Source organism: Pipistrellus kuhlii, unplaced genomic scaffold, assembly GCF_014108245.1.
Source record: "Pipistrellus kuhlii isolate mPipKuh1 unplaced genomic scaffold, mPipKuh1.p scaffold_m20_p_8, whole genome shotgun sequence".
In the NCBI taxonomy this organism is placed as follows: Eukaryota; Metazoa; Chordata; class Mammalia; order Chiroptera; family Vespertilionidae; genus Pipistrellus; species Pipistrellus kuhlii.
This window is the reverse complement of record NW_023425584.1, coordinates 19,075,890-19,095,557: the sequence shown is the minus strand read 5'-3', so window position 1 is coordinate 19,095,557 and position 19,668 is coordinate 19,075,890. Positions and strand designations below refer to the sequence as shown.

The window sequence follows — 19,668 nt, the reverse complement described above, 5'->3', positions numbered from 1 at the left end:
TTTTATCAGCCCCAAAAGAAACCCTGCACCCAGTAGCCACCATGCCTTAAGCCCCTATCCCTTCTGCATCAGAACCACTGATCTACCTTCTGTTTTTAAAAAACAAAATAAAACATTTCTAGATGTCTGGACTAGGCAAGTCTATAAAACAGATAGTTGCTATGGAGAGCTTTTGCCAGACCTGCTTGAAGGTCTTAGATTGCAATTAACTAATGCTATTTTTAATATTTAGAAGTTCCCTATAAAGTATTATGTATGGTTTTTGTTTATGTAGTAACAGTTATGAAGAGTGGGATCTGAAAAGTTCTCCTGAGATCCTATGGGGATCTTTCTAGAGAAGCTGGGCACGGGGTGGTGAATGGCAGTGATTCCGGCCAGGGACAGCTCAGCAGACCACAGGCGGTGATCAGAAGCTGGAATAGATCTGTGTAGCAACAGATGTGTTCCAGGACCTTTCTAGGCCCTTTGCCTTCTGAACAGCTGTCCTCAAACACTCAGTTTATGGCACAGAACAGAAACTTCTGCTACTAATGCATCCAAAAGGACCGTTTATGCATGCAAACATGAGGCGTAGAGGAGGACACAAGATGAATTGGTGCTCATCTTATCTCTAAGAGCTTAGTGTCTAGCCAGGAAGATGAGGCGTAGCCTTAAATAACCCAAGTACAAGGCTGAATGGGATGCATGCCACTTTAAATATTAGGAAATATTTTTAACTATCAAGACAAGAACAAAGAACAATAAACAAATGCCTATGATCTTCCCACCTAGTTTTGTTTAATTATAACATTTTCCCATATTTACTTTAGTTTTTAAAAATGAATAAAACACCTTAGATGCTCAGCAATAAAAAGGAACTATTGCTACACCTAACAACTTACAGGAATCTCCAAGGAATTGTGCTGATTTAATAAAGTCAGTCCCAAAGGCTCCATACTGTGTGGTTCATATATACATTCTGTATGGTTACATACATTCTTGAAATGCAGAAATGGAGAACAGATTCCTGGTTGTCAGGGGTAAAGGATGGCGTGGGGCTGGTGCCAAGGGTGAAAGGCAACATTAAGGATCTTTGTGATGGAACTGGACTGTATTTTGACCATCAATGTCAATCTCCTGGTGTGATATTATCTTTTTAAAATAGTGTATTGTTTTTTAAGTACAATTGACATACAATATTATATTAACTTCATGTATGCAATAGTGATCAGACATTTATATAACTTACGAAGTGACCACTCTGATAAGTCTAATACCCATCTGACTCCATACATAGTTATGACAATATTATTGACTATATTCCTGTACTTTACATCCCTGTGACTGTTTTTATAGCTGGCAGTTTGCATGTCTTAATCTCTTATTTTCAGCCAGACCCTTGGCCCCCTTCCCATCTGGCAACTTGCAAAATGTTCTCTGTTTGTTTGTTTATGCATTTATTTTTTACATAAAAATGAAATTATATATGGCATTTATCGTTTTCTGTCTGATTTCCTTCCACTTAACATAATACCCTTTAGACCCATGCATGTTGTCACAGATGGAGAGATTTCATTCTTTTCTTTGGCTGAGTAATATTTTATTGTGTGTATGTACCACATCTATCAATGGACATTTGGGTGGCTTCCATATCTTGGCTATTGTAAATAATGCTTCAATGAACATAAGGATGCATATGTCTTTTCAAATCAGTGTTTTGGGTTTCTTCAGATAATTCAGGATAGTAGTAACTTCTGGAAAAGGTGACAGAGGAATGGGATTAGGAGGAGTATCAAAGGGGATTTAATGTTAGCTGAGGCTTTTAAAAAAACTTTTAATTTTGGAATACTTATAGACTCATATGTTGATGTAAGAAATAATACAGAGTTCCATGTACCCTTCAACCAATTTTTCCATCTACAGTATCATTAACATTTTATTTTTATATTTTGCCAATTTGATGGAGTGAAATAATGTTTCATTGTGGTTTTAATTATTCATATTTATCTAGTTATTAGTGAATTGAGCATATTTTCAATGGTGTATTAGCCATTTAAATTTTTTCTTTTGAGTATTATGTGTGCTTACCTGAATTAATCAGGGTTTAATTGGAGAGAACACAAGCCATTTATTTTCAGCCAGAAAGGGGTTGACCGGGGGGCATTACATGTTTACCAAATTAGTGAGGAGATGGAGGAGCAGGCCACAGGGTGGGCCTCTGAGCAATACTACAGGAATGAATCTCTTAGTAATACTACAGGAAGGGCCTGTGTGGGTCGGGGAATGGTGGTTTTTTTTGTTTTTGTTTTTGTTTTGTTTTTTAGATCCACCATTTCACCAGAGTCCTTGGGAACCCCAGTTCTGTGAAGGGGATTGTCTCCTGATCCTGCCTGGGCACTACTGCCTGAATCCCTAGTTCACTGAGCTCGGCAATGCCCTCTGCCCTGCTCACTCCAGCCACTGGGACAGCTGCACAGCTCAGCTGCTCCTGCCCTGCTGATTTCCTTTACTCTCTTGCAAGCAGTGCCGTACAGCAAAAAGGAAGCTTGTTATAGCTGATCTAGCATTTTGATATTTTGTGGTAGGGAGGGTTTTCAGGCCATCTTGTCTATTGCCATTTGTGTTTTTAAACTTGGAGATAAAGAAGGTACATCTAGCTGGGAAGATAGGAAAGGCCTCAGAGAAGGTGAATGTTGGAGGATATAGACAGGAGGGCGCTCAGCAGGTGCGAAAGCAAAGGAGGCCAGAAGCGACCATACATGTATGGAGAAATGCATGTAACTTTTCGCTGGAGTGGTCTAGGAAGGGGAAAATGAGGTTGGAGCGGGACCTTGAGCCACAGGAGACATCTCATAGCAGGGACTACTGTAATTACAAGCTTGCTTTCAGGAAATTTAAACTGGAACCTTGTCCAGGATGAATGGTTGTAGGGGGCAGCAGGTGGGAGAGGGGTTTGGATATAGGAAGCTGATCTTGGAGGCTGTGGAAATAGCCCAGATGACATGTAATATGGCCTGCATGGGGAAGACAGGGGTCAAGAGAAGAGGGAACCACTTGGAGTATGGGTGGTGGGAGAGAGAGAGAGAGAGAGAGAGAGAGAGAGAGAGAGAGAGAGAGAGAGGGACTCAGCTGAACCAGATACAGAAATCTGGGTCAAGAGCTGGGGCAAAAAAAATATTATAGAAGAAAAGCCAGACAAGCACATTGTCCTTGGCCATGAATTTAAAATGTCAACCATGTCCTGAGTAGTGTTCTATCTTTTAAGGTTGTTCAGATACCTCCCACAAATGCTAACACACAGTTCATCTTGACTCTGTGTGCAGCCAAAGATGTTTCCTGGCTGCTGGGTGAATAGTTAGCTTTGGATTAGAGACAGCATGTCCCAGGAGAGCTCCTGGAAATGAGTTGGTATGTGCTTGTCTTCCCCAGAACCTGCTGGCATGGCCGATCGTGGGGCCGATGAGCCATCCTCCAGGACAGAGAGTCCGGATGGAGAAAGCCGGGTCTCTGAGGACAGGTGGTCAGTCCACCAGAGGCTGGCCATCAGGGAGCTCATCGACACCGAGATCTCCTACTTGCACATGCTCCGGCTCTGCGCCTTGGACATCAGGAGCCGCCTGAAGCAGGTACCTCGGTGGAGCCACACACAACCTGTCTTTCTGGAGGCAAAATGGGTCCTCGGTTCTCATAGTGGCTCCTGGAACACGCTTGGTGGATGGAAAGTCATGGTGGATGTGAAGTTCTTTACTTCCATTTATTGGCCATGGAACGTTCAGCAAGGCCTGGAGCCTTAGTATGTTCATCTGCTGAATGGGGAGAGGGATAATCACCTCAGAGATTAAGTGAGCTAATGGGTAAAATAGCCCTTCATCAAGTTTAGAGCAGATTGCTTAAACCGACCTACATTCTCATTGTCTTATTTGGGGGATGGTGGGAGGGAGAGGTTATTACTATGCTAGCTTTCTATTTTAGTACTCATTTTTTAAAATTTATTTTAAAAAAATGTTTTATTGATTTTTAACAGAGAGGAAGAGAGAGGGACAGAGAGTTAGAAATATCGATGAGAGAGAATCATCAATCAGCTGCCTCTTGCACACTCCCCACCAGGGATGTGCCCTCAACCAAGGTACATGCCCTTGACCATTATTGAACCTGGAACCTTTCAGTCCGCAGGCCGATGCTCTATCCACTGAGCCAAACCAGTCTGGGCATTAGTACTCATTTTTATGCCTTTTTCTCCCTGAATGCAGAAATAATACAAGCTTTCTCTATAAAACTTCAAGAATTCCCTAACATGTAAACTCCTTGAGAAGAAAGACCACTTAATTTAATATATCTCAGTTCTTTTAAAAAAATATTTTTATTGATTTCAGAGAAGGAAGGGAAAGGGAGAGATAGAAACATCAGTGATGAGAGAGAATCATTGATTGGCTGCCTCCTGCCTACTGGGGCTTGAGCCTGCAATGGGGCATGTGCCCTTGACTGGAGTAGAATCCAGGATCCTTCAGTCTGTAGGCCGACGCTCTATCCACTGAGTCAAACCAGCTAGGGTAATATATCTCAGCTCTTGACATATAAATAATGGGCTACAATTAGTGTTTTTTAAATGAATGAAATACTAACATAGGTAATGTAGAAGGTGAAAATTCTCTCATATTTTACTCTCCAGAAATTAAGATTTTTTTTTCTGTAGGTATAAAACAAACAAAAATAGATTATTACTTATTTGAAAAAAAAAATAAGATCGTACTCTAGGTATTTTTCCACAGGTCGTTTTTCCCCACTTTGTTATGCATTCAGGACGTCTCTTTGTACATATCTATCTCCTGTGTATGTCCCTGCACATAAATATAGGATATCCCCCCAAAATGTATACATACTTTAATAGCTGAGAGCTCAATTTTTAAAATGAAATGTATTTGAATAAACACTGCTTTTATAATTATTCCAAGTGTGTATACATATTTTTGGGACACCCTATAGATGTTCAGCATCCTTTTTTTTTTTTTTTTTTTTTTTAATTCTCACCTGAGGGTATTTTTTCCATTGATTTTCGGAGAGTGGAAGGGAGAGAGGAGGAGGGAGAGAGAGAAACATCTATGTGAGAGAGATTAAGACATCGATTGGTTGCCTCCCCACAAGTGCCCCCACTGGGAATTGAATCCGAGACCGTTTGGTCTGAGAGTCGATGCTCCAACCATTGAGCCAATTTGGCCAGGGTCCAGCATCCTTTATAACAGTGGTATAGCCTAGTTAATAGGGGCTGGAGTTCAGAATACATCTCAAGGTCACCATGGAAGGTGTCAGGTATATCAGAACTGGAAAGAAATCCAACTTTCCACCCTTTTATGACAGATGGGGAAATTGAGGAAAGAAAAATGATAGTTGGCAGCAGACTTAGGGTAAAACCCCAGCTTAGCTTTCCTTCCATGCTGAGTGCCCTTTCTTCTCTTGTAGAGAAATAGAAAGCTAGCATAGTAATAACCTAATTTACAAATTTGCAAAGTCTTTGCAAACATTCCATTGGGGCAATCTTCCCAAGAGTGATGGGCCCCTGGGGGCTTGAGTGTTCTGGACTGTTCCCCAAAGCCTACAAATCAAGTCCCTCCACTGACCTCCCAGCAACCTCCCATGGCTTCCTTGTTCCCTCCAGCTGCCACAGGGAGATCTGGATGTCTTGTTCTCAAACATCGATGACATCATCAAGGTGAACAGCAGATTTCTTCAGGATCTGCAGGGGACAGACGCCATGGAGGAGAGACAAGTGCAGCTCATTGGTAAGCAAAAGACAGGGCAGCTGTCAGTCTTAGGTTCCTGTGGAGTTGTCCTCAGCGAGGGGTCATTGCTGAATGGTGTCCAGAGTTTCAGGGAAATGCAGCTCAATGGGAGTCTGGGTTTGGAACCCTTGAAACCTAGCATGTCAGAGCTGGCAGGACCTTCAAATAATATCTAGTCCAACCCACCAGGTTGCACAACTGGAAAAGGGCTGACTGGAAATCTGACCCTACTTCTCCCTGAGCTGGAAACCCATCCTGGGCTGTGCTATCACGTGTCTGTGCTACATAGCGTGCTTAGTGCCTTAGTGGTTGTACTTGGCACACCCAGTCCCAGTAAAGACATAACATGAGCATGTTTTGTCAACTGTAAAGCACCTTACAAATATGAGTCTTATCAATACTATTGCTCTAATTATAGCTACCATTTGTTAAGCACTCACAGTGCATTAGCCTGAACTCGGCATCATTCTGTCACCCAGTCCTTCTGGCAAAATGATGGGAGTAAAATGAAACGAATGGAAACTCAGGAAGATGAGTTAACTTGCTCAAGGCGAGAAAGTGGAGTAAGCTGGCGGTTGTCTTCCTCACTACCGCCCTGTCCCAAGCAAGGGCCACACAGACATGCCTTTGTGAACTTCTTGTTGCTTTTCCACTGTCAGGTAACTTGTTCCTGGAATTCCAAGAGGAATTGGAGCGAGTCTATAAGATCTACTGTGCCAACTATGACCAGGCCTTGCTGCTGGTGGAGTCATACCGAAGGGAGCCAGAGCTGCAGCGGGAGATCCAGGCCATCATTGAGGCAGTGGTGTGAGTAGTATGACAAGTGAGAATTTGCATGGACCCCAAGGCCAGGGACTGTTGAGATCTCACCTCCATTTGGTGCTGCTCACACAGCTTCAGGAGTGTCTCAGCAAGGGCTATGCTGGGCTATGTTACAGAAACGAACAACTCCCAACTCTCAATGGCTTCAGACCACAAAGGTTTATGCCTTCCTTTTCCTCCTTGCAGAGTGACTTGTGCTCTGCACTATCCTCTCTCTGGGATCCAAGCTGACAGCAGCCACAGGTCATAATATTGTCACTAATTGTGGCAAAGGAAAAAGGAACTCTGGAGGGTTTAATGCTGGTAACTGAATGCTCCAGCTTAGAAATGATATCCATCACTTCTCATAACTCATGGGCCAGAACTAATCCCATAGCTTTATCCAGCTACCAGGAGGCCAGGATGTGCTGTTCTGCCATGTGTCTAGGAGGGGAGAAGCATAGACGTTTGGTGAACACCCTTTTTGACTAGCATAGGAAAGCCAGTGAGGTCGGGGGGAACCACATGCTCTCAGCAACAGTGTTAGGAGGCAGGCCTGTAACACCTGGGGAGGCCTTTCTACAGATGGCTGAAGTTCTGCCCCATGGAAAAGGCCAGAACTGCCCTGGTGGCATCACAGCCAGAGCTGACACCAGTGGGTGGAAGCTGCAGATAGATATATGTAGAGAACAATTTTCTAAATTGAAATTTTGAATGGGTAACATAGTCACATGGTTCAAAAATCTTTAAAACATCCAAATTTATACAGTAAAAATGATCTTCCCAATCTTCCTCCTTTATCCACTCAGTTACAACTGCAATCCCCAAGGTTAAGGTAACCACTTAAAACATTGTAATGGATCTTTGCATAATTCCTTTATTCATATACTAGCAAATTCAATAGCTGCATTGAGTTCTTTTCCAGGGCAGGTTTATGGTTTATTTAACCATTATCCTATTGGTAGATATTTGAGTTGTTACCAAATTTTTACTATCATAAATATAGTTGCTGAATAACTTCTAATTTGCTCACATGAGTTGATATTTATGTGTGTAGATTACTAAAGTAAGACTGATGGAACAAAGGGTTTGTACATTTCATGTACTGCCAAACTGCAACCCAAAGAGATCTCACCAATTGATACTCCCACCAAGAGGGACTATTTCCTCCCATTCCCCTAGTTCTAGGTATTATCTTGTCATTTTTGTTGCCTTCTGAAAGGCTGCATACAAATTTTTCTCCCAATTACCTTAGGAAAGCCTTATAGGTAAGGGGCTGCTGTTACTCTGCGGTGACAGGGTTACTTGATAATTGCGGAGAAGAGATGTGGTCATCTCTTTGAGGACCCCCCTGCTGTCTGATTCGTGAAGTGACAGTTGTCCTCATGAACAGTTGGCTTTTTCCTATGGAAAGTAAAGCCAGAGGACAAATTTTGCCAAAATCTGGCAATTGCTTCCACCTCCCTTGCCCATGGTCAGCCAAGCACTAGGAAACTTTTGGTGAGAGCAGATGGTCGGCGTAGGTGTGTCCTGACGGTTTGATCCTACTGTCCACTTCCTGCAAGGGAGTGGCGGGTTCCCACCTGCTCGCCTATATTTAGCCTCATGGCTGAGCTTTCCTGGCCATTTAGTCTGAAGCTTCTTCCTTAGGAAAAAGAGCAAGAGGCTAAGGTCTCATAGAAAGGGCGGCCAGAGAATGGTCATGAGCAGCACTTGTGAGTCTTCATGGAGGAGGCATGCTTGGACATTGAAGTTTGAGTTTCTCGAAAGCTAGGGCTGAGGGCTACAGGTCATGGTCAAGGAAAAACTGCTGGAGATAACCTGGATGTCCCAGGTGCCATTGACTTGGGCACTTTTTCTGCAAATACCAGCCATCATCAAAAGGGGATTGGAGAGAGAGACATCCAGTCGTAACCAGGCTCCAAAAGGGACCTGGCACTATTAGCTCCTGTACTTTATTTTTTATTTTTTCTGATGACAAATTTAAAACATATAGAAAAATAGAAGAATTTAATGAATACTCTCATACCCATTACCTGAAATGAAACAGTGTTAATCTTTTGCTGTCTGCTTCATCTATTTTTATGCCAAACTATTTAAAGGAAAATACAGATGTTATGATTTTTCCCTTACATATTTCAAGTGCATCACTAAACATTAAGCTCCTATAATTTTAAAGGCTTTTCTTTTGTGAAGTAGCAGAATCATTTTTATTAAATGGTTTATCATGTGGATGCCCAATATAGAGAGTTGTGCTTGGGACATTTCCAAGTGGAGATATTAAATAAGCCATGGGAATCTGGAACTTTGGGCAGAAGTTAAAAATGAAGATCTGAGTTTTGGATGTGTTTAAGGCCATAGGGCTAAATGAAGTCAGAAAGAGAGTGGGTGAAGCGGGAGGAGAGGAGGCCACAGAGCACCCCAGCCCTGGAGAGAGGCCAGCAGAGTTGGCCAAGAGAGCGGTCTGTGGATTAGGAGATGGACAGAGGGAGTCTCTGAGGCCTAATCAAAGTGTTTCTTTTTTTTTTTCTTCAATATATTTTATTGAGAGGAAGGGAGAGAGAGAGAGAGCTAGAAACATCGATGAGAGAGAAATATTGATCAGCCGCCTCCTGCACACCCCCAACTGGGGATGTGCCTGCAACCAAGGTACATACATGCCCTTGACCAGAATCGAACCTGGGACCCTTCAGTCTGCAGGCTGATGCTCTATCCACTGAGCCAACCCGGTTTCGGCCAAATCAAAGTGTTTTGGTAAAGAGGGAGCGGCCATCTGTGCTTGCTGTTGGGTGAATGAATAAGCTGAGGGTAGAAAGCTGATCATTGGGTTTGGTGCAAATGGGGAACCAAGGTCCATAAAGGGGGTAAAATGAAAACCAGCAGCATCCATCTAACTTCTGGACCTCACACATTACAGATGAGGGAACTGAGAGCCACAGAAGGAGGTGACTTGTCTGAGAGCCCTCAGTGAGTTCAATGGCAGGCCCCCTGATGCCCCCAAGGGTGGGCTTTACCTACCTAATACCAGCCTTCTCCCTCAGGCCACAAGCTGGACCCTCAGGCCTCAGCTTCTTACTGGTCATCCCTCTGCAGAGGATTACCAAGTACCCACTGCTGCTGCAGAAAATTCTGGAGAACACACTTCCCGATGCCAGTGCCTATTCTGTCCTCCAGAGGGCTACCTCTGCCCTCCAGGACGTGAACACCAACATCAACGAGTACAAGAGGCGCAAGGAAGTGGGTAAGATCTTGGGGAATTTGGAGGGTACATCAGTGAGCAAACTTCCTGTTATAAAAAGCTCATATCAGATTGGCTTCCCCAGTGAAGGGCAGGTAGTAGCTCATGTAATCACAAGTCCGGAGGTAAGTGGCCTTTGGGTAGGGTTTGATCAGGTTGCTGGGTCAGTTTCCCTATAATTCTCTTGTCTCTGTTCTTTACTGAGTGTCACCTTCATCTTCAGATAGCCTCCCTCAGAGCACTACATGGCTGTTGCTATTTCAAGATACACATCTGGCCGAAACTAGTTTGGCTCAGTGGATAGAGCGTCAGCCTGCGGACTGAAAGGTCCCAGGTTTGATTCCGGTCAAGAGCATGTACCTTGGTTGCAGGCACATCCCCAGTAGCGGGTGTGCAAGAGGCAGCTGATCGGTGAATCTCTCTCATTGATAATTCTAACTCTCTCTTCCTCTCTGTAAAAAATCAATAAAATATATTTAAAAAAAAAAAAGACACACATTTGCATACCACACCCCCCAAGATAAGACAGGGCCTTCTTCCTCTTAGACATAAAAATTAAACTGGAGCTTCACTCTGATAGGACCCTCTTGGGTCATGTGCTCACCCTGAATCAATCACTATGGTTAGGGGAATGCCATGAGCTGATTGGCTTAGTTCTTTGAGCAAATCACTGTCACCAGGGGGATGGGATTATACGGATTGGTTTATAGCACTTAGCACCCACCCCTTGAACTAAAGTGGGAGCAGTTCCATCCAAACCACATGGCTGCTATACTGTGGAGGAGAAATGATTGGGGGGCGGGGGGAGGGTTAGGGAGGCAAAGGGCTGTATACATACCTAGACCAGGAAGGGGGATTAGTGGGGTCCTGCCTCTCAGATTTTTTTTTTTTTTGATGGCTTAAACAACATTTATTTTCTCATAGTTCCAGAGGCTGGAAGTCTAAGATCAAAGTGCTCTCAGGGCTGGTTTCTGGTGAGAGCTCTCTTCCTGGTTGTAGAGACCACCTTCTCTCTGTGTCCTCACATGGCTTTTTTCCTGCCTCTCAGATTGTTAAAACAGAAAGGTTTGGGGGAAAAATAAAGCAATGTACTAAGGAGAGAGAAACTCATTTGCACAACTGAGACAGTATAATAATTTAGCTAAGGCTTAATACAATACTAAGGGCTAACTAGGACATGGTTTTCATTTATTATCTTGTTTGATCCTCGAGGCTGGCACTGCTAGTCTTATATCACAGTTGGGTAAACTGGAAGCAGTCATTTGCTCCAGGTCACAGAGCTGATAAGGGACAGAGCCAGGTTTAAAACTCAGGCTTGGGGTCAGGCAATCAGCAGGAAGTTCTGAGCCAGGAGTAGGAAACTATGGGCCCAGTTTGGCCAGACTAACCGTGACTGAGGGACCTCAGGCAAATCACCTCTCACTTGGCTTCTTCTTTAGAAAGTAGATTTAGACCTATCATCTTAGGTGATCCTCCCAGCAATCCCACGAGCTGGCTGACCTCATTTACAGATAAGGAAACTGGGACTTGAGAGGGGCGAATTATCCAAGTCAAGCAGGCTGCTCAGCCGGGGCTCACACCTCGGAGTGAGGGCTCAGCCCGTCTGTGTTCCCTGACTCACAAGCTTTTCATGGGTGTGACCCTGACTTTGAGAAGAGGGCCCAGTCAGGTGCCTAGCCAGCTGTGCTGGATGCTTGCTTTGCTGCCTCTGCCTCTGTCCCCACGCCCTCCCTCTCTGTTGGTGCAGCTTCCAAGTACAACAAAGTGGAGCATCTCACCCTCCGGGAGCGGCTGGCCCGCATCAACACGCACACCCTCTCCAAGAAGACCACCCGGCTGAGCCAGCTGCTGAAGCAGGAGGCGGGGCTCGTGTTGAGGGTGAGCATGGGCAGGAGGAAGGGTCACATCTCAAGGGACAAGCGACACTGTGCAGGGTGTGCACGGGTCCGGGTGCTTAGACCGCTTTCAGAGTTAAGGAAACTGAGGCTAAGAGAGGGAATGACTTCCCAGCATTGATAGCCAGGTACAGGCAGAGTTGGCACCCTACTTGATTCTGTGGAGCCTGGGGGAGGGTTTCTCCACTGCACCTTGTACTGCTTTCTCTCTGGGACCCCTTTACACAGGTAGCAGAGCTAATCTCTGGGTCTGGGCATGGAACCAGCTTTGATTGATGGGTGCCAATAGCAGCTCAGGCTGATTAAGTACTTACAGTGTACTTAAGTACCAGGCACTACTTGGTCCATACAATGCAGTTGGTGTTCCTATCTCCCCCCCCCCCTCCCCCCCTATTTTGCAGATGAGAGGCTCAGAGAGGGTAAAACACCTGTCCAAGGTCATACAGCTTGGAAGCAGGGGAACCAGGACTCATATGCTTGTGTATTTGATTCTGTGGTCTGAATAGAAAACCACTAAGTTGCATTCCCTGCCTCTAACTGTCCCACTCAGCTTTGGGGCAGGTCTGAGGAAAGGTGGTCCCCAGTGAAAACTTGAGGATGCAGGTATGTGGTGCACACTGCCCCCTTGTGGATTTTCATGGCTCTCACAAGAATAACTTGACTCTCAGACAGAAGACAAGGAATTTGATGACTTGGAAGAGAGGTTCCACTGGGTGTCGCTGTGTGTGACTGAGCTGAAGAACAATGTGGCAGCTTACCTGGACAATCTGGAGGTGAGCATCCTGCAGTTAATAATAGGAGGGGCTGGGTTGGGATCCCTGGGCAGAAGGCGTGCAGGGCCCATCGACAAGCTGGCAAAGGTACCAGCTGCAGGAACCAAATGGAAGAGTCTTCCCTCGGCTGCAGGCCAGAAGCGGGCCCAGGGGCAGGCACTCCTCAGCCGACAGGCCATAGACAGGGCCAGCTTCTGAGCCCACTGAGCTGTCAGGGGTTGGGGTTCCAACTAGGCAGGATAAAAAGTCACTGGGGTCAGAGCTCTCAGAAGAACCCTGTCAGACTAGCACCCAGAGCAGGGGCGAGGATCCAAGTAGGTAACATTACTGAGCGAAGTGTCCGTGTATACAAAGCCTAATGTCTGTTTATGAGGCCTTTTTGGTAATTAAGTCAATATGTAATAATGTTTGGAATTTGAATGACTGACTGAACAAATGAATGAATACATTTTAAAGGGGCATTTATTACTTGGTTCAGGGGAGTGGTTGCTGTGAGCCCTGGTCAGCCAGTTCTGATTGTAAGACAAAAAAAGAAAACTGGAAATTCAGACTTTTAGGTGAAATCTCACAATGTGCCCATGGGAACAGCTCATGAAATGAAAATGTAAGTGTTATTCAGGCCCGAGGAAATATATTTCTATAAACTGAATCCAGGAACAGCAGCTGGCATGCCCATCCGGCATGTTATTTTCCTTGCGCCCAAATCCTCTGCTCATTCCTGTCACCGATGCTGACTCATTCCATCTCCTGTGTCCCTCTTACGTGGCTTTGCTCTCAGGCATGTCCATGTGCGCAAACCCAGCTTTGGTCACAGGACAATGGGCTATTTAGATAATGGGACTTGGGGTGGCATTCCCGGAAGTACGTACAAGGAGGCGGGTGGTCGTGTCACACTCCTCTGTGGACACATCTCCCTGCTTGTTCCTGCTTCATCCTGGCCCCCCCGTGGAAGGATCCAATCAGCACAGGGAGAAGCAAGGGAAACACTCAGGGCCCGAGGGAGAGAGGCCAGAGGCTCAGGAGAGGCGTGTCTGCTTTATGGGGGAGGGCCATGTTTGGAGGCTCTCGGGCTGCGTTTTCCCGGAGGCAGGACTTATGGGACATGGAATCTCACAGGGACAGAGTGGTTCTCTCTGTTCCTCCTCTGAGTCCAGGAAAAGCCGCCCTGGCTGGCATGCTGCTAATACAGCAGAGGCAGTCTTGGGCTCGGAGCCTGCAGCCGTCAGTGACATCCAGGCAGACTTAATAATTTTGTTTCACAGCAGTTATTCTTCCATGACTATTTATGGCAGTTATTACTGGTTTTCCCTTTAGGGTAGTGTCCTAAGGTGTTTGTTTTTTTAAATGCATTGTTTCAAGTAGGAATGCTTAGCTGATATAAAGAAAAGTGTTAATATAAAAAAAAAAGTGTAGAATATAGACATGGCAAAAAAAAAAAAAAAAAATCCGAAGGGAGGTGTGCAGATGTGTGAATTTGGGAAGCGCTGGAATAAGGAGAAAGATGTCAGCTTAGTGTCTGTCTCTCTCTCTCTCTCTCTCTCTCTCTCTCTCTCTCATTTTTTTAAAAAAATATATATTTTTATTGATTTCAGAGAGGAAGGGAAAGGGAAAGTGAGATAGAAACATCAATGATGAGAGAGAATAATCTATCGGCTGCCTCCTGCATGCCCCTACGGGGGATCGATCCTCCAACCCAGACATGTGCCCTGCCTGGTGATTGAACTGTGACCTCCTGGTTCTTGGTCGACGCTCACCCGCAATTTAACTGAGCCATGCCAGCTGGGCTCAGCTTAGTCTAGGAGGAGCTGTCTAATCAACTAAGTTTTCCAAGGACAGAACAGGGTGTGCTTCCCTGTCACAGGGGAGGTGCAGACGGCCTGGACAGGCTCTTCAGGGGTCCGGTGGAGGGGATGCAGGTGTGAGATGTCCGTGACGGGTCATGATTTTCTGTCTCTCATTTGTACTGGTCCAGGCTTTCCTCCGCTTCCGGCCGCAGCAATATGACCTGGACATGCCCGCGGGGCCTGTGGGGCAGTATTGCAACCTGGCAAGAGACCTTCAGCTCCAGGCCTTCCCTGAGTTTGTGAGTGGAATTTCTCCCTTCCTCTTTCTTTTTTGGGGAGGTGACAGAACCTATAAGGGTAATATTTAGATGTCAGGTCCTTCACACATTGTCACATTCATAACTACCCTGGGTAGTCAGCAAGGCAGAGATTATTTTTAGTGTGTTTAACGATAAAAATAGCCCCAGCTAATGTTTACTGAGCCTACTGTCTGCTAGGCACTGAGCTAAGCCCTCATTTAATCCTCACAACACTGTTTTCGGGCTTAGGGGTAGATACTATGAATAGCCCCATTCTGCAAATGACAACTGAGGCTCGGAGGGGCTGGCCACCCACGTTATTCTGACGGTCGGTGACAAGCTTGGATCTGAGCCTCAAAGTCTGTGCTTTTGACCACCATTCTATACAAAATCTTTTTCAATATCCAAGCATAGTAACGCTATTAAGAAGTGACATATTAGCCCTAGCTGATTTGGCTCAGTGGATAGAGCATCAGCCTGTGGACTGAAAGGTCTCAGGTTCAGTTCCAATCAAGGGCACATGCCTGGGTTTCAGGCTTGATCCCCAGTAGAAGGTGTGCAGGAGATAGTCAATCAATGATTCTCTCTCGTCATTGATGTTTCTCCCCCCCCCCTCTCTCTCTCATCAATAAAAATATTTTTTTAAAGAAAAGAAGTGACATATTACATACCTATTCTGTTCCAGGCTCGCTGCTAACCTCATTACCAGCACTGTTCCTATTTTTCAGATGGGCACTCTGAGACCCAGACAGGTTAGATAGCATGCTAGAGGCCACAGCTAGTCAGTGGGGGGAGGGCTGGAGCCAACGCCTGCCTACCTTCAAAGCTCCCTTTTCCCGGTGCCCACCCGCTGCCACCTCCTTCCTGGACTCCCAAGCTCCCTTCTCCCACAGAAGCAGCGGCTCGAAGACCTGGTGTGGCAGCCGCTGTGCAGCCTGGCCAAAGCACTGGCCGGTCCTCAGAACCTGATCAAGAAACGTCTGGACAAACTTCTGGACTTTGAGCGGCTGGAAGAGAAGCTGCTAGAGGAGGGCAGCGTGACCTACGAGGAGGAGGCGGCCCGGCACACGTACCAGGCTCTCAATTCCCTGCTGGTGGCTGAGCTCCCGCAATTTAACCAGCTGGCCATGCGGTGGCTGGGCCAGATCCTGGGCACATTCATGGCTCTCCAGAGGGACCTTGCAAAGCAAGTGCTGCAGAGGGCAGAGAGCAGTGCGGCCCAGGTGAGGACTCCAGGACTGTGGCACCTCTGGGGAATGGCCAGGCAAGGCCACGCAGCCCCTTCGGCTATCTTTTGCAGGAGCCAGGAGGGAGATTGGGCCTTCCAAACAGGCCATCAGGTGCTGAGGAGGAGGCCGTGGGGACCTTCTGGATTTCTCTCATGCCTGTTCTCCTTCCATTAGTAGAGTCAGATCATAAAAGCAAGGATGGGACAGGAACTCCAGGCCATTTCCAGGCTCTGGAACTCAGAAGCAGAGAGGCTCTGCTGGGAGACTAGCGCTTCCAGAACCCGCCTCCTGGGGTGATGGACACAGCTGTTTCTCCTCTTTGAGGGGGGCTGAGACTGTAAGCTTTTCTTCCTTTTGGCCCTCACAGCATTAAGGATAGAGTTCTCTCTCAGATACTCGTTTTGAATTGAATTAGGCCTGAACCAACTGCAGGAAGAAGCCTTAATCTTTCTTAAAGGCAGAGGGGAAATCTGATTAGATGATATTTTCATTCTCCTCTTGCCCTCTAGGGTTCTCTCCAGACCCCGTTGTATTCAGGCTAGGATGTGCTGGGCTGGGGAGTGTTACAGATGCGGGTAGGGAAGGTCACGTCTGCTTTTTATAAAAGCAGGAAGAGGGCACGTCTTGGTGGGTCTGTAGACTGTTGGGGCCTGTCCGTGATTGATGGACTCATCCTTGGAGCCTGGGAAAGACCTGCGTGGTAGACCCTCAGTCTGTCTGCATCCTGGGGATGGGGGAAAGGAGGCTCTCAATCAGAACGAGAGCAGCAAGTTTGTTAACAGCGAGGACGCATCTTTGTTAGCTGTGGAGTCTCACTCACTCCGAGGTTATCTGATCAGAGTGCAAGAGATGCCTAACAGGCTAAAGTCTCTGAACAGAACTCCTCGGGCTCCAGACCAGGTCAGGCATAGAGAAGAATGTATTGTCTTGCATAACTGGAGCGGATGGAGGTGGAGACCCAGCTGCATTCAGTACAGATGATGTTCGCAGGGCTAACTTCACTCCACCCCTAGCTCTGTTTCCCTCTCTGGATTGGCTCTGTTCTCATGCCGGCCTTTTTCTATGTGGTGGGAGAGATGGCTCCTAACAGCTCCAAGCTCTTACCTTTCCATCTCAGGATCCAAAGAAGAATGACCCTCTCACTCCCAGCCTTCATGGCCTAAATCTGATGGAAAGACTCCACATGGATCCATTGCCCCACTTGGACCCATTGTCCGATCCTTGGGCCAATCATGGGGCCTAGGAGAAGGGTGGGTGCTTCTCCTTCTTTCGTGTTCCTCATGGAAGGGGAGAAGGACAGGTTTCTGAGTGGAGGAGCTGGGGATTGAGAAAAAAGAGAAAAGAGACAGAAATAGGTTCAAGCTGGGTGCCGGGTGGAGGCTGTCACTCTGATGAAGGGACAACCACCCCCACCACAGACAACACAGCGTATTTATTGATTTCCAAAGGGGGGTTTAAGGTCAAAAGGAGTTTCAGGTGTGCCCAGTTCCTATTCATTGGGACCTGGGTAAGTTCCTCATTTTTTGGTACAAGGACGAGATTTGTTCCTCATTCCAAGCACGTGGATAAAGATAAGAAATCGGTTCTGATTACTGTCTCCGACATTTTAGGAGGCTGTTTCTGGGAGATGGCCATGCCAGTCACCTCAGACTCAGCTGACATGAATTTAAAGGTCATCCATGTGCATTCCCAAGGGGCCCTCTACAGGGTACCATGACTGCCACTTCTGTGGCCAGAGCACCAGGGTGGGCAGTTCTACTGGACCCCATAGAAGGACACTTCCTCAAAGGAAGGTGGAGCACTAGGCAGACAAAAACGACGGCTGACCAGGACACAAAGGCCCATCTTAACACACTGGGGTTTACTGTGGGCTGACAGTATCTGTCCCTACCCAGCTGCCCCACCACCACCTCTCGGAGCCAGCCTTCAGGAAACTGGTGGAGGATGCACTGGGCCAGACCAGTCAGCAGCTTCACTCCTTTCAAGAGAACTTTGAGAAGGAGCTGACACTTCCCACTGTTCAAGTAAGTGACCCTCCTTGATCCTCTGTAATGAGGTGAGGCTCAATTCCCTATTTCCTCCCCTTTTTGTAGTTTTAATGTTTCCTGTTACCCAGGATACATTCTCCCTTTCCCTCTCTCCTTTCTCCCTGAGAGCTGGGGGTGGGGGTGATTGGGATTTCCATTCCCATTCACCCATGCTCTTCATGGCCAATAAGCATCAGTACAGAACCCATGGGTCAAGAATAAGAAAGCCCAAACATTTTATTATTAAGTGAAATTAGGCATAATAATGAACAAGTGGCATTTAACATCCAAAAACCTGGAACTTATTCAAAATTTTCATCAAAATTTGCTGTCTCTTTTTTCACCTTCTCATTGCACCTGCTTCAAATACCAGCATTCAGAATGAGTAAAATATTTAAATAAGAAGTCATTTAAGTCCTGGCCAGTGTAGTCAGTTGGTTGGAGCATCGTCCTGTTTACTGAAAGGTCAGGGTTTCGATTCCCTGGTCAGAGCATATACCCAGGTTGCAGGTTCAACCCTTTGTCGGGGTGCATGCCAGAGGCAACCAGTCCAGGTTTGCCTATCTCTTTCTTTCTCCCTCTCCCTCTCTCTCTAAAATTAATAAAAATATTTTCAAACAAGGATTAAAAAAAAAGAAAATTTACAAAAAAATTTAAGACATTTAAGTTTTCTTTTCACTGATTCTAGTCAAGGGGAGCCTGCAACCAAGGCATGTGTCCTTGACTAGAATTGAACCCAGGACTCTTTGGTCCTGAGGCTGATGCTCTACCAACTGAGCAAAACAGGCTAGGGGTTTTAGAGGTTGAATGAGGTGAGATTCCCTTGGATACCAATTGCATGTGTTCCTCATCTGATCCACTGCCTGTTGGGCAGATATCGGCCGCAGCTTTGACACGCTAACTTAAGCACTGTCTATCCCTCCTCTCCCAGCCACTCCTTCCAGGGGCTGAACGCCAGGTGCAGGCTCTCCTGACCAAGTACGGCCCCGGGAAGCTGTACCAGGTGACAAGCAACACCAGCGGCTCTAGGACTCTGGACCTGTCATTGCCTCGGGGCCAAATCGTGGCCCTCCTGCAAAACAAGGACACCAAAGGCAACAGCAGCCGCTGGCTGGTGGACACCGGGGGTATGTGGAACTTTGTGGGCCCTTCCCCTCCCTCTGGGAAAGCCACCCAACAGGACCAGTGGGAGACACAGGAGCCCTCAGAGGTCAGAGTCTGGCCTGCAAATTTAATGAGGGAATTGAGCCCAGGCGAAATGCAGGGCTTGGAGCATAGCCAGGTCAGGGTGGTGCATGAAAGGCCCAAAAGAGGGATTCAGTCTTCCATCGCCACATCTATTATCCAGCACCCAGGGTGCTGGGCGCTGCGCAAGGGAGACAAGGACCCTGCCTTGGGGACCTCATAGACCAGAGGGTGGACAGAACTCCAGCATCACCCTGTGAGCCAGAGAAGGGGGTGTTTGGATCTGGCTACATGGACAGGTGTCTGATGTCCAGAATGAGGGGGATCTTCCTGTTCACTGGTCACACCCTAGGGGTGTGGTGCTCAGGTCTGGGTGCCCCAGTGTAGCCAGGCAGGAAGCAAGGGGCACCATGAACCCAGGAAGAGATGGACCAGTGGAGCAACTTCCAAAGAATATGTGGCCCAGAGGCTGGGGTTACACAGGATGATGGGAGGGATCTGTGGACAGTCCCTCCCCCATCAGACAGTTTATTACCATTGCTACTTAAGGATGTTACTTTTATTGGGGAAAAAAAATAACTAGTATATAAACCCATGACTTTATTTATTATTGTGTAGTACAAGACCAGATTTTAAAAAGTGAGTCTACAAAAACATTAAGAAGAGTATAAATCCAGCAGA

At 46.5% G+C, this 19,668-nt stretch overlaps 1 protein-coding gene across 2 annotated transcripts in view; it reads left to right on the top strand.

Moving 5' to 3' along the window:
• The window catches only part of ARHGEF37 (Rho guanine nucleotide exchange factor 37), a 31,123-nt gene that overhangs the window by 7,086 nt on the left and 4,369 nt on the right, over positions 1-19,668 (top strand). The window contains exons 1-11 of one of the 2 annotated variants that reach the window (XM_036423966.2): positions 3,467-3,605; positions 4,230-4,275; positions 5,633-5,756; positions 6,416-6,563; positions 9,599-9,798; positions 11,543-11,673; positions 12,359-12,463; positions 14,436-14,546; positions 15,440-15,769; positions 17,671-17,799; positions 18,734-18,929. In XM_036423966.2, the coding sequence (XP_036279859.1) occupies positions 5,729-5,756; positions 6,416-6,563; positions 9,599-9,798; positions 11,543-11,673; positions 12,359-12,463; positions 14,436-14,546; positions 15,440-15,769; positions 17,671-17,799; positions 18,734-18,929 (1,378 nt within the window). In that variant the 5' untranslated portion in view covers positions 3,467-3,605; positions 4,230-4,275; positions 5,633-5,728. Of the gene's footprint in view, positions 1-3,408; positions 3,606-4,229; positions 4,276-5,632; positions 5,757-6,415; positions 6,564-9,598; positions 9,799-11,542; positions 11,674-12,358; positions 12,464-14,435; positions 14,547-15,439; positions 15,770-17,670; positions 17,800-18,733; positions 18,930-19,668 lie in introns of those variants that run through there. The other variant, XM_036423964.2, reaches the window with a different exon arrangement.